This window comes from Nycticebus coucang, chromosome 16 (genome assembly GCF_027406575.1).
Source record: "Nycticebus coucang isolate mNycCou1 chromosome 16, mNycCou1.pri, whole genome shotgun sequence".
Classification (NCBI taxonomy): Eukaryota; Metazoa; Chordata; class Mammalia; order Primates; family Lorisidae; genus Nycticebus; species Nycticebus coucang.
In genome coordinates, this window is record NC_069795.1 from 2,507,741 (window position 1) to 2,523,666 (window position 15,926).

At 53.5% G+C, this 15,926-nt stretch overlaps 2 protein-coding genes across 4 annotated transcripts in view; both read right to left on the minus strand.

Moving 5' to 3' along the window:
* Positions 1 to 15,926, minus strand: part of AGPAT3 (1-acylglycerol-3-phosphate O-acyltransferase 3) — an 82,621-nt gene that overhangs the window by 6,570 nt on the left and 60,125 nt on the right. For all 3 annotated transcript variants that reach the window (XM_053564727.1, XM_053564728.1, XM_053564729.1), the window contains 5 exons: positions 15,577 to 15,803; positions 6,886 to 7,055; positions 5,976 to 6,137; positions 5,305 to 5,458; positions 4,364 to 4,466 (listed from right to left, as the gene is read on the minus strand). In XM_053564727.1, the coding sequence (XP_053420702.1) occupies positions 4,364 to 4,466; positions 5,305 to 5,458; positions 5,976 to 6,137; positions 6,886 to 7,055; positions 15,577 to 15,754 (767 nt within the window). In that variant the 5' untranslated portion in view covers positions 15,755 to 15,803. The remainder of the gene's footprint in view (positions 1 to 4,363; positions 4,467 to 5,304; positions 5,459 to 5,975; positions 6,138 to 6,885; positions 7,056 to 15,576; positions 15,804 to 15,926) is intronic.
* Positions 7,064 to 15,570, minus strand: LOC128567537 (keratin-associated protein 10-4-like). Its single transcript, XM_053564726.1, has 2 exons — positions 12,577 to 15,570; positions 7,064 to 12,542 (listed from the first exon to the last, which is right to left on the minus strand). The coding sequence occupies exons 1-2, from the start codon at positions 14,117 to 14,119 to the stop codon at positions 12,379 to 12,381; spliced, it is 1,707 nt and encodes a 568-aa protein (XP_053420701.1). The 5' UTR covers positions 14,120 to 15,570; the 3' UTR covers positions 7,064 to 12,378.

A 15,926-nucleotide genomic window follows, 5' to 3' on the forward strand; every position in this document is an offset into this window, starting at 1 on the left:
TGGGGAGCAGTAAGTGGGGGACAACCAGGGCCCCTGAGTGATTCCACTGGGCAAGTCCTACCTCCAATCCCACCACAAAGGCGACATTTGTGAGCTTTGAAGTTTTTTTGTTTGTTTTGTTTTGTTTTTTGAGACAGAGCCTCAAGCTGTCGCCCTGGGTAGTGTGCCGTCGCATCACAGCTCACAGCAACCTCAAACTCCGGGGCTTAAGTGATTCTCCGGCTTCCACCTCCCAAGTAGCTGGGACTATAGGCACCATCCACAATGCCTGGCTATTTTTTGGTTGCAGCGTTATTGTTGTTTGGCGGGCCTGGGCTGGATTCAAACCCGCCATCTCAGGTGCATGTGGCTGGTGCCTTAGCCACTTGAGCCACAGGCACTGAGCCAAGCTTTGAAATTTTGATCTTTTTTCATATGATCATTTTTTAGAAGGAATCATGACTGACATTGTCTTTCATTAGGCAAAGAAGATCATATTTCACAAAAGAAATCTATTTGCTTCAAATATGAAAAGTATTAAAATTTAGAGACTTTTTTTTAGAGACACTCTTGCTCTGTCTCCCAGGCTGGACTGCAGCAGCACCAGAGGTCACTACAGCCTGGGCCTTCTGGCTCAAGTGTGGGATTCCAGGTGTGAGCCACCGTGCCTGGCCCTAACATGTTTAGAAAGTCAGTAAGAACAAGTTTGTCAGCGAGGTCATGGTGGTGACTCTGGGAGGGCAGAGATGGTGTGTGGAAGCAGAGGCTGGGACCCTACCCAGGGACACCCCCTTCACCACACCCGACATGATGCCTGCTCCCTGACACCCCATTCTCCTCGTCTTCTGGGACTGACAGAAACACACCTGCTGGCCTCCAGGAGTTCAGCACACAGAAATGGTATGTGTCACTTCTAGGAAGACTTTCCACTGTGGCTGCTCTAGTCTGTGTCAGCTTTTTCTCTGCTATGCTGTGGGGAAGTCACATTGCTTGGGATGCACAGACCAAGCCAGCCCCGTGCTCAGCTCAGCAACCCTGATAGGTCTCTAGACATGCCGTGGACTATTACACCGGGAGGAGAAAGAAAGGAAGGTCGGAGCCTGTCGTCCAGGGGCAGCCGCAGCACCCATGGCGCACAGGGTGGAGGGCCAGTGAGGGCTCAGCCTCCCCAGCCCCCCAGCCTCCATGGGCTCACAGGGGCTGCTTCTGGAGAGCCACGGCCAGAGGCAAAATGTCAAGCTTTTCTGTAATGTGTCTGACCTTTTGTCTGAAAGCTGAGCACCCACAGACCCTGACCCGACCGGAGATGAAGAGCCTCTTTGACACATGCACACATGCGCCCAGACAACAGAGTGACTGCTGCCACAGCAGTGACCTTTGCAGGAGCCCACCTGCAGGACATCCCAGGAAACGAAGGCACTCAACTCTGGGACTCTGGGCACAACTGGTGTTTGAAGGGCTCGCCAGCCATGCCATTTCTGTTTCTGCCCAGTGAGATGACTGCCAGAGGCACCAACCTGCCTGTCTGTTCACACACTCACACGCACGCACGCACGCACACACCACACACATGCACACACCACACACACTCACACCACACACATACTCACACCACACATGCACACACGCACAACACACATACACACCACACACATACACACCATACACATACACACCACACACACACACACCACACACATACAAACACCACACACATACACACACCATACATGCACACACCACACACAAACTCACACCACACATGTACACACCACACACATCACACACATACTCACACCACACACACTCACACCACACATGCACACACCACACATGGACACACCACACATGCACACACCACACACATACTCACACCACACATGTACACACCACACACATACTCACACCACACACACTCACACCACACATGCACACACCACACATGGACACACCACACATGCACACACGCAGCACATACATACTCACACCACACATGCACACACACACCACACACATACTCACACCACACATGCACACACCACGCATGCACACACACACACCACACACATACTCAAACCACACATGCACACACCACACATGCACACATGCACCATACACATACACACACCCCCATACACCCCCACAAACCCATGCCAATATATAACACACTCACATGCTACATGCACAATTTATACACGTACCACACCAAACACACACATGCTACATACACACAGGCATACAGAATTTGTACACACACCACATACACACACACACCACATACATCACACTACCACGTATACACAGCCCCACACACATACTTTAAACACACGCACCACATGCACACCTGTTCCACACACCCGACATGCACCACATACATATACACTCCCCACACACCCCCACATACAGATTTTATTATGAGTCTGTTATAGACATTATGAAATATATACAGTAAGATATTAAAATGATAAGATAAAAAGTAATGTAAAGTCCAAGTAACAGTCCCTGCCCAGCGGGGTGCCCTAAGCATGGAGCTCCTGGAGGTCACTCAGGCCACACGCAGGACACTGGCCCAAGCGCTGGCCTTGAGAACAGGCACTCCCAGGCAACTACACCAAGTGCTGGCTGGGCAACTTGACCACCTGGGGTGCAGGGGAGGGAGGCTGCGGACCGCCCATGGCCCTGGCACAGGCTCACAGCACGTGGATACCGCAGTAGTGCCTTCACTCAAAGCCCTCAAGCTGTCAGTGACACAAAACAGTGGAAGCTTTTAGAAATTCAAAGAATATACCTATTAAAATATGACTGGGCAAAATACGGCCCCACCAAGGGGGAAGTGGACAGAAGAAGGCAGGTCTGCAGCTCTGACCACTGCCTGGAGCCAGACAAGCAGGGCCCAGCTAGCCCTGCCACAGGCCAGCTCAGACTGCCTAAGCCTCGGCATATGGCTTCCTACCCAAGGACAAGAGACCACTACAGCCAGGGCCCAACACAGGGGCCACCGCTGCCTTAGTGTCAGTCTCACATCATGTGCTGGCTGTCACCTGGACCACTCAACCAAGGTCGACCACTGCAGTGCTGCGGCCAACACTGTCAGACCCACCCAGCATCTCAGAGTCACAAGAGAGGGCCTATGGTGCCCGTCCTGGGCTGAAACAGACCCAGCACTGCCATCAGCCTGTCCATTACCAACTCTGGAAGGGAAAAACCACCCAGCTCCTTGCTGATGTTCACAGACACATTCCTGGAAACTTCCACAGACTGGCCAGAAGAACTGGGCAGCATTAAACCTGCGAGGGCTCAAGCTCTCCAGACAACTGTGCAGAGGAACTGACCAGATGAACACGGATGTCAGCAGCGGCGAGGCTGGGCCGCCTCCCTGCTGCCCTGCGCACACCCCCAAGACAACCCTGCCTTTCTGCACACAGGCACAATCCACACACAGCACCCTTGAGCAGATCAGAGCAGACCCAGAGGTCCCTTGAAATCACGTCTGAGGCTGAATCAAAGTCACCACCCACACCAAGCTTCCAGTTACAAGGTTTTGGGTGAGTTTGGTCTCTCCACGAGCCAGAGAGACTTGGAGAGTCAAAGAGCAGCAATGAAACAGATGGCACACTTCAGAGGGACATCCCTGATCTTGACCTTGACTTTGAGTGGGAAGAGAAAAAGGTTGCTCTGAGAGGCTGCTGCCACACTTTAGAGCAGGCCTCAGGCTCTCAGTAGGAGATTTGCAAGCACCATTCCTATTCTATTTCACTGGACAGGCAGGACCCAGCTGACCCCAGCTCGCAGCACTGAAGCCCAGGACTCAGGGCAGAGTTCAGACCAGGCTCTTCCTGCCCCTTGCTGGTTTCCTCTCAGGCGCTGAGGTCCCCACATCCTGGGGCTGAACCAACCGCACCAGCCAAAAGCCCCAGTTGGTGCCAAGCTCTGCAGGAGGACTGTGTCGCCTGTTCTCGGGGGATCTTCGCTCACCCCACAGTGGGAAGGTCAGCACCAGAGGTCTCCCTAGGTCCTGTGATTGTGGACCTAGCCTAACCCTGAACCTGGTAGGATCTGAGACCAGGCTGGGGAGGGGACAGAGTTTTACATAGAGCAAACTGCATGGGCTTCCCAAGGAAACAGAAGAGGACAGTGGCCCCCAGCACCAGTCAGCGATTTCCCCAAAGGAATGCAGCAGAGTCTGCTCTGGGCTCCCCTGGCTCAGTGTCCTGCCTGCCCGACTCCAGGCAGGAGTTCAAACAGGCCCTCTGCTCTGCAGAACATCGCCCTGCTCAGCAAGGTGCGGGAAGGCCAGGGAGCGGCTCAGGAAGGGAAGGTCTCCCTGGCTGCAGGTTCTGGGAGAGGCGCAGGGAGGGCCCAGGGGGCCAAGCTCCAGCCTCACCTCACACACATGTCGGCCTCATACTTCTTCCCATAGAGGATCCCCAGCAGAGACGGGTTCTTGTTTCCTCTGAAGTTCAGGGTTACATCATAGACGGCTGTGACTGTGGGGAGGAGACACGTGGATGACGATGCTGCGGGCAGGGACGTGGGGCAGGCAGCACTGGAGGCTGGGCGGGAGCACCTGGCCCTCTCCCCTGGGTTTCCGTTCCCTTTATGCCGGTTCTGTCTTTTAACCATGGTATTTAGTTGGTCTACATTTCACATACTCACTCACTGACGTCAGTGGGTTTAAATCTACTATCTGGCTGTTTTCTATTTGTTCTACATGTTATTTGTCCCTTTGACTCCTTTCTGACTAATTGGATACATTTATTTTTTTCTCTTTATTAGGTTTTCTGTTACATGTTTTTTATTATGATTTTAAATATTTCCCATTAAATAGAATTTTATTAAACTACGGTGCAAGAATCTTAGAACGTGAGAACCCCTCTCACTCTCTTTTTGTGCTTCTGGTATCCTGTTTTGTGTGCAACATACTTATTTGTTTATTTTTATTTATTTATTTGAGACAGAGTCTAAATAAACTCTGTTGCCTCGGATAGAGTGCCATGGCATCATAGCTCACAGCAACCTCAAACTCCTGAGCTCGAGTGATCCTCCTGCCTCAGCCTCCCGAGTAGCTGGGACTACAGCGCCCACCGCTCAGCTAGTTTTTCTGTTTTTAGTAGAGATGAGGTCATGGTCTTGCTCAAGGCTGGTCTCAAACTCCTGAGCTCAAGTGATCCTCTTACCTTGGCCTCCCAGAGTGCTAGGATCACAGGTGTGAGCCACCGTGTCCGGCCACTTACTTTTTATTTTTATTTTTTTAGCAAATTACTGCATTCATTTTTTTGTTTCGTCTGGGAGTGATCTGGCCCCCATGGTGACTGAAGCTCCTACCTGTCCCCCGGAGGCACTGGACTGCTGTGGTGAAGCCCTTGGTCCGTGGCAGCAGGTGGTACTTGAGCGGGGGCAGCCCCTTGGAGGCCGCCACCTCCATGCTGACTCGGTGCTTGGTCTCCGTGAAGCGAGTGCCCTCACAGTACAGGAGGAACTAGGACATGGAACCCGGGACAGGGGTTATCTACTACGTGCGGCACGAATTGTTATGTTAGGGCTGCAATGCGTACTCTAGCCGCATGCCTTCCCTCACACAGAGCAGACTTCCAGAGAGCAGTGAAATATGACAGTGTCTCTGGGGAGAAGCCTCAGATCAGAGAGTGGAAAACAGGAAAAGTCTTTTATCCACTCACCATGACATGAGTTGAAAAGGAACAGAGACTCAGGCAGAGTAGGGACAGGCAGGTGGCTGGGGTGGGTGGAGGGCGCCCCACCCACACCCTCCAAGTGGGCTTGGGTCTGTGGGGGCAGGTGGTCTATCTTTAGCCCAGGGGGATGGACATCCCACCCCTACTGGAAACAGTGTTCTGGGCTCAAGGGGTCATCATGGGCCTCATACTAGTAATCAGGCTGCAGGTGTGTCAGAGGCTAGGTGCAACATCGAGATCCGGACCTGGCCTCCTTCCTCAGCACAGTCTGTGCACAGGTGCCCTGGGTCCCCCGACACTCACCCACATGTACTCAGGGTAGTCGGACAAGCGTTTCAGGCCTGCGATGACAGTGTCCCGGTCTTCCTCCCACTTCCGTTTGCAGAACACGATCTCAAGAAAGTACCACGTCCAGCCAATGAGGGGCACATAGAGCAGCTCCTTCTTAGCGAGGACTTTGGAGCTCTGATGGGAGGAGGGAGAGCAGCTGGTGCTCAGTGTTAGGAAGAGGTGGGAAAGCCCCATGCTCCACCCTCCCAAACTCCCCAGGATCTCCCTTAGTACCTGCCTGGGACCCCGTGGCTCCCCTCCCCTGGCACCTGCCTGGGACCCCGTGGCTCCCCTCCCCTGGCACCTGCCTGGGATCCTGCAGCTCCCCTCTCCTGGCACCTGACTAGGACCCCATGGCTCTCCTCACCTGGCACCTGCCTAGAACCCCATGGCTTCCTATCCCCTGGCACCCGGTAGCTCCCCTCCTCTGGCACCTGCCTGGGACCCCGTGGCTCCCCTCCCCTGGCACCTGCCTGGGACCCCATGGCTTCCTCTCTCCTGGTACCTGCCTAGGACCCCGTGGCTTCCCCTCCCCTGGTACCTGGCTGGGATGCTGTGGCTCCCCCTCCCCTGGTACCTGCCTGGGACCCTGTGGCTCCCCTCCCCTGGCACCTGCCTGGGACCCTGCAGCTCCCCTCCCCTGGTACCTGCCTAGGATGCTGTGGCTCCCCTCCCCTGGCACCTGCCTGGGACCCTGCACCTCCCCTCCCCTGGCACTTGCCTGAGACTCTGTGGCTCCCCTTCCCTGGCACCTGCCTAGAACCCCATCGCTTCCTATCCCCTAGCACCTGCCTGGGACCCCATGGCTTCCCCTCCCCTGGTACCTGCTTGGGAACCCTGTGGCTTCCTACCCCAGCACCCACCCAGGGGCCCTGTGGCTCACCCCCAGCACGCCAAATCGCTCACACATGGTCCACCCACAAAGGAAGTCGATTTCGAAGTTGTGGTTAAGGATGATCACCGCGTGCTCCTTCCCGAAGCAGTCCACTGTGGCCTGGTCCGTGAAGAGAGTACACTCTGTGCATGACCACCACTCCAGAAGCATGACCAACTCTGTGGACAGAGGCGGGTGTCAGGCCAGGTGCAAGCAGCCTCTCCTCTCGGGTGGACAGCCAGTGTCCCTGCAGGTCTTCTGGCAGGTCTGGGAGTACACACAGGGGACATCTGCAGGATCTTCATTCCAGGGTAGCATCTCCTTCTAGAAATGAGGTCTGATGCTTATATTTACTAAGTTTTACAAATTAAAATTGCCTTCTAAGCAACAGTCAGGGGAGAAAGCCGGTGGAAAGTGCAGAAGAAATGGGAGGAAGCGTCATTCTGTGCAGACTATATATGTAGTCACTACCCCGTGGGCACGGTGCCTGACGGGCACTGTACAGCCACCAACAGAGTGAGACACGCAGATTTAGGGCACAGAACACACGCCTGAATGTCCACAGATTACAAGTTGAAGAAAAATGAAAATAGTTTATAGCAGACCACATAGCTCATGGCAAGGAGAAGCAAGAGCTGAGCTCGGAATATTCTGTAATCATAGGAAACACTGGGAATAGCTCGGTAATGTAACACCTTAGTGACCAGGGTGTGGGGAGGGATTCGGCCCTCCTAACACAAACTCGCGGGACGAGAGCATCAGTGAGTGGCAGTCTCTACACCTGTGGTACAGGAGCCCCAGGACCATGTCTCTAGGAAGCTGCAGGAACGGTCAGTCAGGGGACTACTAATCCTGACTCTTTCGCTTCTCCTGCTCAGATGGCCCCTGCCTGGGGCCTAAGAAGACTGTTAAAATTTACTTTCCTATTAAGTGTTTCTATCCCTCAAAGACTGTTTCTGTCTCTCTCTCTCTCTCCCTTCTGCTAAAGCAAATAGCCCTCGGGCACCTAATGGTAATTGTTCCCGAGCTAGACAGCATAACAGTCCGCGTCTGGAACATAGCTAGCTGGAGCTGGAGACCTGGCCAGTCCTGGGCCCCAACAAGTGGCACCCCAGGTGGGACCCAACAATAGTTCACGGTGAGTAGAGGTACAGGTGGTACAGAAATTTCTAAAGCTTCCACGACCTTGGCACAATGTTATGCTGCTTTTCCATACTTAAAAACAAAAAGAAAAAGCAAAACCTTGCCCATCCCCAGGAAGGCTGTACTCTCATCTGCTCACTGCTGTCCAGGAGGCTGGAGAAGCCAGGGTCCCCACGGCACGCGTGTGCTGTGACCACACGGCACCAGCATGTTGGGGCCACCTGGCCTTAGGGCGCTGCATTCCTGTCCCATTCAGCTGCCACCCCAGTGTGTCAAGGAGCATTTCCCAGGGTTGTGGGGGGTTGTCCACAGCTGGGACTCTTTGTGCACAGTCCCCCCCAAAGCGCTTTGAGGACAAACTGGGAACGGGGTGCCGTCTGTCCCCTCAGGGGTCGAGGGATGTGCACACTCACCTCTGTGGGAACTTCAGTCTGCAGCACCATGGTAAAGAGCTCTGAATGTCTCTATCACTTATGGGAACAGACTATAATAAGCCCCTTTCATAAGGCCATGAGGGGACCAGGAAGGCCCAGGAACAGAGGGCTGGGTGCTGCAGGAGTTGCTCTGAGAAGGATGACCTCTAAGAGCTGGGATGCAGCTGTCAGACTCGGGACTGTCACGTGCTTCTTACTCTAGACACCAACCTACCTGTTTCCCGAGAGGGCCACTCTAAAGTTTGCCTGCTGAGAATCAGCCCTTGGGGACAGAGGCCAGGACCGCTGACCAGCTCCCTGTCTGGCTGGGCTCACTCGGCCACCAGCTCAGGCAAACCCCTGGCCCTGGGCCTCAGTTTTCCCATTTACAGAAAGGGGAAAGTAGGGCCACCAGAATCCAGCACATGAATTTAACACCTGCCAGGGGGGTGGGAGGGTGGGCACAGCTGGGTTCTCTTTCCCGACAGCCATCCCCCTAGGCCCAGGAGGGAGGGAGGGCACAAGCTTGGTCATGCAGCCATGGAAGGTCCAAGGGGCCTGAGGGCACAGACTCAGGGTCACAGAAAAGGCCATCTGTCAGAGGCAGACTCCACCCTGCAAGGACCTGTCAGCCATGTTGCTTTAATCCAGTGTTCAAGTTCACTGACTTCAAGAAGAAGGCATAAGAATAAAAAGACAAATAACCCCATTAAAAAATGGGCAAAGTCTCTAACTAGACATTTCTCCAAAGATTATTGGTAGATAGGTAAAAAACACATTTAAAAGTGCTTAATTCCATTAGTTATCAGGAAATGCAAATCAAGACTCCAGTGAGATGGCGCCTCCACCCACTAGGATGGCTTTATCAGAAAGGTGAACGGATGGGTGCAGTGGCTCATGCCTGTGGTCCCAGTGCTTTGGGAAGATTGCTTGAGGTCAGGAGTTCAAGAATAGTTTGAGCAACAGTGAGATCCCATCTCTACCAAAAACAGGAAAATTAGCCAGGGTGGTGCCTGTAGTCCCAGCTCCTTGGGAGGCTGAGTCAGGAGGATCACTTTAGCCCAGCTGTGAGCTGTGATGCCACCAGGACATTCTAGCCAGGTGACAGAGTGAGACGGACCATAACGGTGTTGGTGAGGACATGGGGAACTGGGGGCCTCACACACTTCTGGTGAGAACATAAAATGTGGCAGGTGCTTTGAAAACAGTTGGGCGGTTCCTGAGTTACTAGTGACACAGCCATTTCAGCCCTAGGCGTATACCCAACAGAGCTGAAAACACACAGCCATGTGAAGGTTCGCACATGGAGCTCACAGCAGCGTCATTCATGACAGCTGAGCAGCAGAAACAGCCCCAGCCTCCGCTAACCTGTCTGTACAGTGGACTGCTATTTGATCCTAACAAGGGCTGAGGCATGGCACAGGCCACCACATAGATGGAGCCTCATGCCACGGTGATCCTGATTACACGGAATGTCCAGAGCAGGCAGAGTCAAAGGGACAGAGTGGGTGAGTGGCTGCTGGGAGCTGGTGAGATGGGGGTAGGGAGTGACGACTTAATGGGTGCAGAGGTTTTTTAGGGGGTGAAAATGCTCCAAAATTAAGTCTGTGGTGAAGGTTGCCAACAGAGCTAGGACCACTAAACTGAACACTTCAAATGGTGAGTTTTAACTCAGCAAAGCTATTTCCCAAAAAATAGAAAGCAAGGGCACAGGAGGGCACGGCCCCCCCACCTCTGAGAGGAACCCTCGCCACCCAGGCTCCTTAGGTCTGGGAGGGCACCCTGGGGAGCTGGCAACTCAGCCGCGTTCATGTCCTTCCGCAGGTCACACCTTGTCATCCTCTGTGGGTCACTCCCTGACGGGGTGCAAGCTTGTCACAAAGCCATGCCCTCCTCTCCACATGGCAAATGCCTCCAAGGAGATGGGCACATGGGGTAACCCGCAGGTGCAGGAGGGGTGTGAGGGTCCAAGGCCACTACGAGGCAATTCTGAACTTTTTAGAAAGATACTTTTCAAAGCTCTATCTTTGTGGCAGTCTGACAACATACAGCCCACTCGTTCCAGCGATGACAGCCACAGCCGGGCACCCCTTCTGTCTCCCAGCTTTCCCTCCAAACGACCTGCAGGTCATGCTGCTGGAAACCACGACTCAGCCGTGGGGAGCAGATACGCTCAGAAATGTCGGCACTGTCCTGCCCTAAGCATGTCAGCCACGAAGCATCCACTCTGCCAAGCCATGCCTGGGCTCTCATCTACAGCCACAGAGGACATCAGAGACACAACTTCAGCCACCTCCTGACAGGTGAACAAGGAACCACCAAGACAAGTTGAGTCACTTGTCTCAACCAAGCTGGAGCCACCTGTGGACGGTACGCAAGGGTGGGCCGTGGCGGTCTCCCGAACTGTCATGGGGAGCTCTGGGTTCGGGGCGGGGCACGAGGGAACACTTCCTTTATATGGGGGAGAGGTTTCCGTGACTGGCTGCCGCGAGGACAGGAGGAAACTGTCTCTGGGCAGGTTGTTACCCTCTCCTCTGGGGACCCTGCCTACAAAGCCTGGTGAGGGCTGGGAAGGAAGGAGGAGCTGAGGTCCACAGAGACGACAGACACAGGTCAATTCTCCATTCGGATGCTCTAGAAGGACACCTAAAGGACCCGTAGCAGGTCCAGCGAAAGGCACATCCTCCCCGGGCGGCCGGTGCCCAGGGGCGGGCGGCCTTCTTCAGCAGGTCTCAGGGCCCATCACCTGCGGTGGGAACTGTACACAGTACCAGGCCCGATGTCCGCAAACCGGCCAGCAGTGCAGTGGCTTGGGGTCCAGCATGGATTTCTTTTGATCATTTCCTTTATTCAAATATATGCCTCCCTAAAACACAGGAGCAAGCCATTCTTTGCCTTCCTCAGCCACTCATCTGAAAAAAATTTAAACATTGTCTAATAATCATTAATTTATTGAGCATCACTGAGCCTTCAAGGCAGGTGATTTTATCTGCTTTACAGAGGACAAAGCTGAGGTTAAGAAAGGCTGAAACCCTGCCCAAGGTCAACAGGACCAGGTGCCTGGTCCAGGCTGGTTCTAAACCTGTGCCCTCGTCCACGGCACCTGCAGCTCTGGGGGCTGCATGCTGGCAATGAGGTCAACAGTGGTAGAAGGTACAGGCATCAAAGAGTGAGAACAAGAATGAAAACTCGAAAATGCAACAGTGGCTCAGGGTCATTAAGAAGCTTCCACGTGCCCCTGAGTTAGGGAAAGGCTGCTACAGAGCCCAGCTGGAGAAGGGCCCCACTGAAGCACTCAAATAACCCAAGTGGAGGACGTCCCCAAGCCCAAGTCACATGGGGGATTCACACAAACACCAAATCCAGTAGGCAGGGAAGGCTGGCACTTGCCTTGTGTACAGGCAGTCCTCAGGTTACAAACAAGACAGGTTCTGTATGTTTGTTCTTTTTTTATTTTTTTTTGAGACAGTTTCACTTTGTCACCCTCGGTATAGTGCTCTAGCGTCATAGCTCACAGCAACGTAAACTTTTGGGCTCAAGCAATTCTCTTGTCTCAGCCTCCCAAGTAGGTGGGACTACAGGCACCCGCCACAATGCCCGGCTATTTTTTGTTGCAGTTTGGCCGGGGCCAGGTTCAAACCCACCACCCTCGGTATATGGGGCCGGCACCCTACCCACTGAGCCACAGGCATTGCCATGGCTTTAGCAGTTTTTTAATACTTTAGCTTCAGAGTATTGATGGAAATGGGAGTCTATAATTTAGTGTTTATAAATATTTGTCCTTTTGGTATGTATTCATCTTACCTAGTTAAAATCATGAATAACTTATTTGTGTATTTTATATTACATGATTTCTAATTCTCCCCTTCCCACAAAAAAGCAACATCTCTTATTTTAAAACAAAACTAAGAGCTGAGGCTATAACATGCTTATGGCAAATTAAGTCTCAGGGCGAGCTTACTGATCTCCTGACAGACAGTGGGAATGACAGCCAGCAGACAGGGTTGACATAGACAGACAGGGCAGACATGGACAGACAGTGCTGACGCACACAGGGTTGACGCAGACAGACAGGGTTGATGTAGACAGACAGGGCAGACATGGACAGGGCTGACGCAGACAGACAGGGTTGACGCAGACAGACAGGGCAGACATGGACAGACAGGGTTGACACAGACAGGGTTGACGTAGACAGACAGGGTTGATGTAGACAGACAGGGCAAACATGGACAGGGCTGACGCAGACAGACAGGGTTGACATAGACAGGGCAGACATGGACAGACAGTGCTGACGCAGACAGGGTTGACGCAGACAGACAGGGTTGACGTAGACAGGGCAGACATGGACAGGGCTGACGCAGACAGACAGGGTTGACACAGACAGGGTTGACGTAGACAGACAGGGCAAACATGGACAGGGCTGACGCAGACAGACAGGGCAGACATGGACAGACAGGGCTGACGCAGACAGACAGGGCTGACGTACACAGACAGGGCAGACATGGACAGACAGGGCTGACGTACACAGACAGGGCAGACATGGACAGACAGGGCTGATGCAGACAGACAGGGCAGACATTGACAGACAGGGCTGACGCAGACAGACAGGGCAGACATGGACAGACAGGGCTGACGCAGACAGACAGGGCAGACATGGACAGACAGGACTGACGCAGACAGACAGGGCTGATGCAGACAGACAGGGCAGACATTGACAGACAGGGCTGACGCAGACAGACAGGGCAGACATGGACAGACAGGGCTGATGCAGACAGACAGGGCAGACATTGACAGACAGGGCTGACGCAGACAGACAGGGCAGACATTGACAGACAGGGCTGACACAGATGGACAGGGCTGACGCAGACAGACAGGGCAGACATGGACAGACAGGGCTGACGCAGACAGACAGGGCAGACATGGACAGACAGGGCTGACGTAGACAGACAGGGCAGACATGGACAGACAGGGCTGATGTAGATAGACAGGGCAGACATGGACAGAAAGGACTGACATAGACAGACAGGGTTGACACAGACAGGGTTGACGCGGACAGATAGGGTTGACGCAGATAGACAGGGTTGACATAGACAGACAGGGCAGACATGGACAGACAGGGCAGACGTGGACAGACAGGGCTGATGCAGACAGACAGGGCAGACATAGACAGACAGGGCAGACATAGACAGACAGGGCAGACATGGACAGACAGGGCTGATGCAGACAGACAGGGCAGACGTGGACAGACAGGGCTGATGCAGACAGACAGGGCAGACGTGGACAGACAGGGCTGATGCAGACAGACAGGGCAGACGTGGACAGACAGGGCTGATGCAGACAGACAGGGCAGACGTGGACAGACAGGGCTGATGCAGACAGACAGGGCAGACGTGGACAGACAGGGCTGATGCAGACAGACAGGGCAGACGTGGACAGACAGGGCTGATGCAGACAGACAGGGCAGACGTGGACAGACAGGGCTGATGCAGACAGACAGGGCAGACGTGGACAGACAGGGCTGATGCAGACAGACAGGGCAGACGTGGACAGACAGGGCTGATGCAGACAGACAGGGCAGACATGGACAGACAGGGCAGACATGGACAGACAGGGCTAATGCAGACAGACAGGGCAGACATGGACAGACAGGGCTGATGCAGACAGACAGGGCAGACATGGACAGACATGGCTGATGCAGACAGACAGGGTTGACGCAGACAGCCTTTTCGGCAGTGTCATTGGCAGACTCCCCATGTCCTGGGGGAAATAAAAGATATATTCTCTCCTGCTACAAATGCAAATAGTACAACAGTGTGAAATGAGATGTACAAACCCCTTCGTCCCCATGTGCTGGACACCACCTTGCCACTGGGATTTCTCTTGCCTCCTCCCAGGACCCTGAGACGCATGTGCACACCACACACACGGTGTCCCTTCTAAAAAACCAAAGTGTAAGTGACAGTGTACTATTCACTTGTGTACCTCCCTCTTTGGCTTAAAACATGTTTCGAAGGTGAAGGAAGGTGGTCCTTGCTCTCCTTGACAGCCACGCAGGACCCCACAGTATGGACACAGCATAGTCTCCATTAGAGGCCCTCACGTTGCTGCCAGTGTTATGCTAATGTAAAAATGATGAAATGAGAATTCCTGGGCACGTACGTACTTTTGCAGATATCTCTCCAGGTTATAGTCTCATTTTGTTTTGAAAATAACTGAATTGAAAAGTATTTTTGAGAATAACTGAATTGAAAAGTATAACCATTTGAACTATTGATAGCTGTTGCCAAACTGCCTTGCAGAGATGGGCTGACATACATGCCCATAATGTGGGTGAGCCGTCACCTGTCAACATGGGTGTCATCAAGCATTTAGGTTCTGTCCATGTGACAGGTGAAAGTTGGATTTCTATGTATAAAAACAGACACATAAGCAAGGGCGCATGCAGATACCTGCAGGTATTTAATTTTCAGGGAAGAAAGAGTCCTCCTTCAGAAGCCCGTGCGGAAACCTCTGCAGAATACTCTGGTGCTGGGGCGGCTTCACGTACAGGGACACACAGGAGCCGTGTCCATCCCTGCTGAAGCTCAGTAGCGGGTGGCCTGAGCTTATTACTCCCTTTATTTTTGTTAGTTTAAAAATACCCAAAGTACTATATTAAAACATAAGAAACTGCCATTTCTTCTTTTTCTTTTCTTTTCTTTTTTTTTTTTTTTTTTTTGAGACAGAGTCTCATTATGTCGCCCTGGGTAGAGTGCCATGGCGTCATAGCTCACAGCAACCTCCAGCTCTTGGGCTTAAGCGATTCTCTTGCCTCAGTCTCCCAAGTAGCTGGGACTACAGGCACCCACCATAACGCCTGGCTATTTTTTTGTTTGTTGTAGTTGTCATTGTTGTTTTAGCAGGCCTGGACCAGGTACAAACCCACCAGCCGGAGAAACGGCCAGTTCTGCTGGTTAAAATGGTCCTGTGTTGGAACATCCCATGGCTCAACCTAACAAAGGTTCAGGCTGAGCACTTTTCTAGCATCTCCCAGACAGGGATGAGCCTCTGCCAGTCCTGAGCGGCCCCAACTCCCAGTCCTAGGGCTGAGCACACCTGCCCCCAAGATCCCCTGGGGGAGCATTAGGGCCCTCACGACACTCACGGCTCCAGAGCGAGTAGGCGAGGCGGCAGTTGAGGCGGCGGTATAGCTGCTTGCTGAGGGGCCAGAGCGCCAGCACGCAGAGCTGGACGCAGTTGATGGCCAGTCCGCTCACCACGAACACGAAGCCGATGAGCAGATGCACCGCAAACTGCGTCTTCAGGAAGGCCAGCAGGCCCATGGCCGCTGCTCAGGAGCGCGTGCAGGGCCCTTCGCCGAGAACAGCCGTCCTGGAGGGAACAGGGACAGCTGTCAGTGTGTACCGGCCGCAGGCCCAGGAGCAAGACCCAGTGCTCACGCAGTACCCCAGTTGTGACAGGAAGGAGCCGCTCATGCCCTGTCCTCTACCAGAA

Bases quoted from the DNA above. Each gene is read 5' to 3' on its own strand.
- LOC128567537 (XM_053564726.1), bottom strand. From the start codon at position 14,119: ATGTCTGTCCATGTCTGCCCTGTCTGTCTGCATCAGCCCTGTCTGTCC. The intron at 12,543-12,576 runs GTCTGTCTGCGT...TGTCTGCGTCAG, and splicing joins TGTCTGTCCATGTCTGCCCT to CCCTGTCCATGTCTGCCCTG.